This window comes from Triturus cristatus, chromosome 8, assembly GCF_964204655.1.
Source record: "Triturus cristatus chromosome 8, aTriCri1.1, whole genome shotgun sequence".
NCBI classification, from domain to species: Eukaryota; Metazoa; Chordata; class Amphibia; order Caudata; family Salamandridae; genus Triturus; species Triturus cristatus.
Window position 1 is genome coordinate 1,288,312,111 of NC_140591.1, and position 6,946 is coordinate 1,288,319,056.

The 6,946-nt window shown below is 51.7% G+C and overlaps 1 protein-coding gene across 3 annotated transcripts in view; it reads right to left on the reverse strand.

The window, feature by feature from the left end:
- CADM2 (cell adhesion molecule 2) overlaps positions 1–5,668 on the reverse strand; it is a 1,670,972-nt gene extending 1,665,304 nt beyond the window's left edge. For all 3 annotated transcript variants that reach the window (XM_085623020.1, XM_085623021.1, XM_085623019.1), the window contains exon 1: positions 5,320–5,668. In XM_085623020.1, coding sequence (XP_085479146.1) covers positions 5,320–5,380 — 61 coding nt within the window. In that variant the 5' untranslated portion in view covers positions 5,381–5,668. The remainder of the gene's footprint in view (positions 1–5,319) is intronic.
- Between the last annotated feature and the right edge of the window lie 1,278 nt (positions 5,669–6,946).

Sequence of the window (6,946 nt, forward strand, 5' to 3'; positions counted from 1 at the left end):
TTCTTTATGCACCCACTACAACACATCTATCAAATGCTTAAACTAAAACATATTTCAAGTAAGAAATGAATGCCTTTCTGAATTTTTCATTGAACACTCAACTATGCTCTCTCACTCTGCCCCCTGTCCTACTTGGGAGGTGACGGCATGTACAGGCAACCTTTTTGCCCACAGTTAGGCATGTGGCACTGACACTAATAGTGGGGGTGGAGTATCATTGGTGCAGCAGGGTGAAAGTGTGGTAGAAGCCCACAAAGCCCCAATCATTACTACCCAACCTGGGGAGAAGGAGGTCTTTACCCCCTTGAATTAGGGCCCATGGCCCTCTTGCTACATGACTACAGGAGGTGGAGGGACAAAGGGTGAATGACATTGGGCTGGAACATGCTCAAACTGCACACACACAAAGTAAGGAGGATGAAGATGTTGACAGCAGCTAACAAATACGAATTGACAGGGTTGTGACATGCAGAGAGTCGTGCTACTAAGTAGAAGCCAAGATGCCAGATGGGCCACAAGCTTACAAGTAGTGTCAGTGGCGGAAGCACAAAGAGCCCTGTCAATTGCTTCGCTCATTTAAATTTTGCAGAAGATCTAAAAACCTGGTAGGTATGTTCTCTTGTTCATCCCAAAGAGCAGCAAGAAATGAAATGCAATGCACTCTGACCAGAAGGATGCGATTGGGAATGTGAGAATTGCAGGTTTTACCAAGAACTTACCATCACGGCAGGAATGTGAGGCAGTTACAGTGGCAACGCAGATGTGTGGAAGGACACATTTGGCTTTAAAACACTTACATTGTTTTCATATCACACTGGTTAGTTAACGTTATTGACCCTACGGTGTTTGAATGTGTCAGACAAATTGCATGTTCGTGGGGCACGTGTGGAAATGTTGCATCACTTTAAAAAAGACATGTATGTGCGATAACACGCCTAAAGGCGCGTGAGAGCTTTTCCCGTCTTCTTCCCCGTGCATGGCGCGAAAGGCAATGCCAGCCACGCAGCTGGTTTTGGTTCTCATGCAGTGCCTCGCTGGCTGCCAAGGAAAGGGGTGAGTGTGAGCAATGCCAGGCGGTTCACTGGGCGTGAGTGTACTATGTCATGGCCTAGTACCGAGGAGCGCCACTTCCTGCTAATCCGCGAGTTATTGGAGATGGACTACCTCGCGCAGTAACCATTACTTCCATTAGAAACACATAAAACCCATTTCTTACTGCTCAGCGATTTCACACTTAGTTTCCCGGGTAACTGTTCTGGCAGCTAATGCCCTTTCGAAGACGGACTTTAGCCAGTCGGCCTCAGAGATTATTTATTAGCCCTTGTTCTCTAGGCAAGGTCTCGTGTAGTGTTTTATGCGAATTCGAATTACAGGAAACTCTGCATTCTTTTCCACAAAATAGCACATTTTAAGGCAGTAGCATGAAGAACCGCTAACGTCAAAAGGCAGCATTTTAGTAAAGGCCGCCATGCCAAAGGACTCCCTCAATGCTCAGCTGACTTTGTTTACCCTAGTGCTACAATTTCACGAGCTTTGTTTACCCCGCCAATTTAACTGCGGATTTGTGACATGAAAAATCGTAAAGTCCTTCGATGTGGATGTCGGTCTCCAGGAAACCAAAATGAACGTGGGAATAATTAATTTTACACTTTCGGGGGTCTCGAAGCCGGGTTTCGATGATAAACACATCTAAATCCCATTGTCAGGCCACTGGTACGCTGTCCTTTAGACTGGTATGGGCACACGAAGCCCAGGGTTTCAGAGAAGTATGCAATTCAAGCATCTAGATGTCATTTGCATTACCACACAGCAGGGGGCTGCAGCAACTGCAATTCTGAGCAGAAACCAACTCACCTCCTACTTACTCCATAATGTGAGCAATGGACAGAAAAACAGTCTTAAATTAGAGCGCAGCCTCCGATTCTACGGGGCTGGTGCACTGTTCACCCTTCAGTGCTGAATGTCGATGTGACATCAGACGTGCACGAGACACGGAGTACACAGAGGAGACAGCCCGGGGTGTGCAGCTGTCCTTCATTCAGGCAGCCTCCGGGGTCAGGGCAGGGCTGTCTGCGGATGCCACTCATCCGGTGGCCCGCGCGCCCCTCCCTCCCTCCTCGCCGTGACCTCAGAGCTCGCGCCATGAGGGAAGAGAGGGCAGCTGAGGCGGCGGTACATCCCAGCCGCCGCGCAGATTATTGGATTGTGAGCGCCGAGGGTTTGCGCGAGGCTGGCAGAGGATGCCCTCGAGGGAGGGAGTCCCACGGGCTGGCATCCTGCCAAGCCCGGTACCCTTTACAATCACAGGAAGTTTTCAAGGCCACCGTGAGACTTATTTTTAACAGCGCGCTAGCAATGCTAAACTAACCGATGCTAAGTGCAGGCAGCGAGAGGCTGTTACCAGGCAGCTCGGTGAAAAGACGGCGGGTTTTGTAAATGTACGTTAATGGCTTCGCAGAGGAGGGCCGCGAGGTTTGGAAACAAGAGCGAGAAGATTGCCATTCAGCTAGCGCAAACACCTCGCGCTTCTGACAATTACTTGCTGCGTGGCACAACGAAAACCGAGGAGGCGACTACTGGGAAACAGAATGATTCCCAATACAGCTTCACACTGAAGTAGGAGCAAAAGAGACAAGGTGGAGTTCAGACTAACCCTGAGTAAAATGACGATACCGAGACACAAGAGCCCTCAGCCACAGAGGAACAGTTCGAGCGAGAGATTCTCTCATCCCGGAGAATGGATAGAGTTCTGGTTCACCCTAAAGATGAGCAATTGACACCAGTGGGCATCACAGGACATGTCTGCACCAGAGACCGCAGGGAACGTTCTCTGTATCACGAACACTGAGACATACCCTATACTTTATATGCAACTGTACACGGTGGGAAACTAGCTCTGCATCCGGAATAGACATACGCACAAGAACACACATTTGTGGAATCATCTCAAGGGGATCAAAGGGTAAAGCTGCTCAGCTTTCCAGGCTGTGATTTGTAAGGACGAAAAGCTTTTCTGATCTCTGCTGACCATGGTATCATTAGGCAAATCTGCATACACCCGCCCAGGGCAGACACATATTACCCCGACTCCCCCCCCTCGCCCCGGCCCCAACCCCAAACACACGTCAGACGTGTGGACTAGTTGAGGTGTGTGAGCTATCTGAGGGGATGTGTCAAGTCCCCTGCGTCTTTGCTCACCTTGGAGCCACGGGGCAGTCCAGCATGCCTGTACACCCCCCCCCCCCCCATCCCCACACACACACCTTTCCGTGCTGGGTGGACTCTACCATGCTATACCCTGCGGGAGTCTTCTCGTGTGCCTGCCCGACCCACACCTGGTCTGTGCTCTCCCATAGATATGGGCGATGCGCCGCCTTGCCCCCCACCAGTCTACGCTCTCGTCAGGCGTGTTTGCGCTGCCATCCATCCCACCCCCAGCAGTCGGCTAGGACCACCTCCCATGTTCCTCCCACATCAGGACCACCTCGCCTCCCCAGGTGAGGAGAGAACGCATCACTATCGTAGCAGGGATACCACCGGCCATGGTGCAAGCAGGGAAAAGGGCCCGTTTCACTGCTGTTGGGTTAGTAAAATACAGCAATCGTTGGGCTCAATGGACCGCACAAGGCTCTTAACTCCGGTGTCACTGCACCTGCTGCGCCAATGCACCTACGCCCCTGTAATGCATCGCTATTTCAGTCGCGCGCTTGGTACTTCCGACAACGATGCGGCTGACATTCCATCACTGCATCTTCAGAATAAATAATCCCGCAGGAAGCAATCCTTACAGCACTTGGAAACTAGAAAAGGAAATGTGCTTTCTGCGAAGTGGACTCGCAGGGGCAGTTCGAGGAACGTCGCTCTAAACACCTGGGGCGGGGGACTAAATGGGCAGTCATAAAAAAAAGGTCTGTGTCTGGGAGGGCAGGTGAGATCGAACCGTGTGTTTACGGATGGCCCTACCAAAGCACAGCCCCCCACCCCACCCCACCCCAGTGCCCAGACAGAACGATGTCAAGACAGGGATATTTAGCTCGCCAGTGCTCTGTCACTGAGCCCACACTCCTTCCCCTCGCAGTACACCAACAGCACGCAGGGATAGGTGAACTTTACAGCACTGCAGACGGGGCGATGACCCCCACAAGGTCGCCGTGTGTTCCGTTTGCAGCACCAAGAAGGGACACGGCTATCACTGCGAGGTCTTCGCCTCGCCCCCTTCTCGCTGACCACCCCAGGGAGAACCTCTCAGCAACTCCGAGCGCAACGTGCCTGAAAAATACATATTTATGAAAGAGGAATCTGCACAGCTAACCCCGGGACCAATGTTAATAAGACCTGTCATGGCCACGTACGGCCCCGCTCACCACCCCATTCCACACCCGCGGAGGGCTGAGATAGAAGATTCATTTAGAAACAATCTCTGTGAATATGAACATGGGCGGTGGAAGGGGCGGGGGCTACAAGCTCGAGATAAATTGTGTAAACTGCTGGCATTAGGTCAAAGAACACTTCACACAGGGATTCTGATGCACCAAAAGGGGCGCTGAACAGGAGCGATCCAAGAATATTATTATTTGGGGAGGGGGGGGGGGGGGGGCGGTGGGGGAGGATCGGCATCTTTTCAATATACCAAACAACAGACCACGAATGAGAGCATCTCTGTAACCAGGCAGCATCCGGTGCTCGAGCCCCACAGCCTCACAACTTCTAACCCAGGGCAGAGATCAGCAGAGGGGGCTGGGGGTTATCCCTCCCAGCCCCAGGGAGAGGCGGCTCCGGTGGCATGCACTTAGTACAGCCTGCGCCACCCGTACAGCCAGCATCACCAGGGTGTCTGAGGGGTTACAGCACACTACCGCAGAGAGAAGCCCTTAGAACATCAGCCGGGCTGGAGGTGGGCGGAAAGAAACGCAGCATTTAAACAAAATAACAAGACAATGGTCTTTCAGAGCCTGCTATGAACGTGAAAAGTGGGAGCACGAATTCAAGGCAATAAAAGCAAGGAACAGATGCGTTGGCCAGGACAGATGTGATGAGGAGGTAATCTCCACCACGCACAGATTGTGGTCTTTGGGCACCTTTTCTGCCACAAGGCGTGGAGGTGTCCGCTTAATGGTCTCACTTGAAAGTAATATTTGCATACACGGCTCACTGTTGAACTCAGAGGTCATCATTGTACACGGGGGTCATTATTGCCCACGGAGGTGTTGCATGTTACAGAAGGGTGCAGCGTCATTATTGTACCAGGGCAAGTTCCTTATTGCATACGGGAGGGGGGCTTACTGCACAAAAGGGCATCTGAAGTTGCTTCAGGTTTACCTGGTCCGAGGATCCCCCACACGGTGTAGAAGCACAGCAGAGCTCTTGACTGGGGATGCATGTCTCGTTCCCGCGGCTGCCGCCGGCTCTCCTGTCCCGGGGCGACGACGCGATATATCCACTAGTGAAAGCCCGCAGTTGCGTTGGGAGCTGTCCAGGGTGCTCCTCTGGAGACTGCTAGCAGCGCGCTCCTCTTTCTGTGCACGCAGATGGATGTTAGTCCACGGTCCCGGCTGTCCTGAACACTGATAATAGGCGGCTCGAGCGTGTTACACAGGGCTCCTGAGCCGCTGCTCGGGGGTTGCTGTCTCGCGCTGGGTGCTGAAGGCGCGCTCCGCTATCTCCGAACCCTCAGACACCGGGGCGACCAACTGAAAACCGTCCGGCCCTCCGCACACGCCTCCAGAGAGCGACAAGGCAGGCAGCCAATCACCGCCGCTCTCAAACGGGGGTTGAGCCAATCGCGAATGACAAGGGGTGGACTCCGGTGTAGGGAATAAAGCAAGCAAAGTCTCAAGGTGTCCCTCCGGTTTCTCCTTCACTTTCCCCTTAGGGGTGAGCAGGGCTGCCACGCTACTTTCTATGTCTGCCCTGCCCGAGTACTCATTATTGCCACTACGCCTGCCGGCCTGGATGGCGTCCAGCTGACAACGCACTAAGGAGGGTTCTGGGCTTTTTCCCGCCCGCGCGCTGTGCTCTGTGTTTGTTCTGCAACGCTCGTCGAACGATCTTTCCGGGAGACCAGATTTATGCAAATGAGCATTTGGCAGTTGGGGTCGCGATGGTCCTGCAGGCGCACTTAGCTGCCAATCGTCACGACCCAGCCTCGATGTCTCGTTGCTGACTGGCTGAAGGCTTTTGAAGAAGATGCACTAGGAACGGTAATTGTTCCGATATGATTTCGAACTGCGAGTGGAAGTTGTACGAGTGGCGATGGTATTCCAGTTGGGTCACCCTTCGCTACTGGAGTTGGGGCAGCCACCTCTGCATACGAAAGTGTAATAATGAGTGAAGACGCATCAACAGAGCTGGAAACGATATCAACACGGGGCCCGCGCATATGGTGACTGAAAGAAAAATACGAAAGGAAAGCTGTTTTTGGTTAGTTTAATAGTAGTGGTCCGATCAAGTGTTATTACAGTTTAGCTGTTAAGGCATCTTCAGCAGATAGATCTGTGTATCCATCAACCTTATGGATACAATGCAAGTGAGATAGCTCAAGATTTTAAACACCATCAGCAGACGTGTGTAACCTGCTGTCATGAGGATAAAAAATAGTACAGCGACTCGAAGCACCTGTTACAGAGCAGTGGATTTCGCTTGCAGGTCTCAGGTTTATATTACAGTTAACACGTTAACTGTACTAGTGTGTTTGTTGCAGATATTTGTTTTGTTTAAATTCAAGATTATACATTCATATTCTGGTATATATCTTTGAGGGTCATGTGCCCACTGCACTTAACAAAGCTCTTGCGATTTCATACGTTGCATTTTTTAACTAATTCTTACATTTTTCCACAATTGATAAACATGCCTCTTGTGATGACCACCATGACAAGGCGTGGGCTCGAGCTCCACACCCAGAAACAAAACAGAAAGACAAATAGGGGGGCATGTTGAGAACATC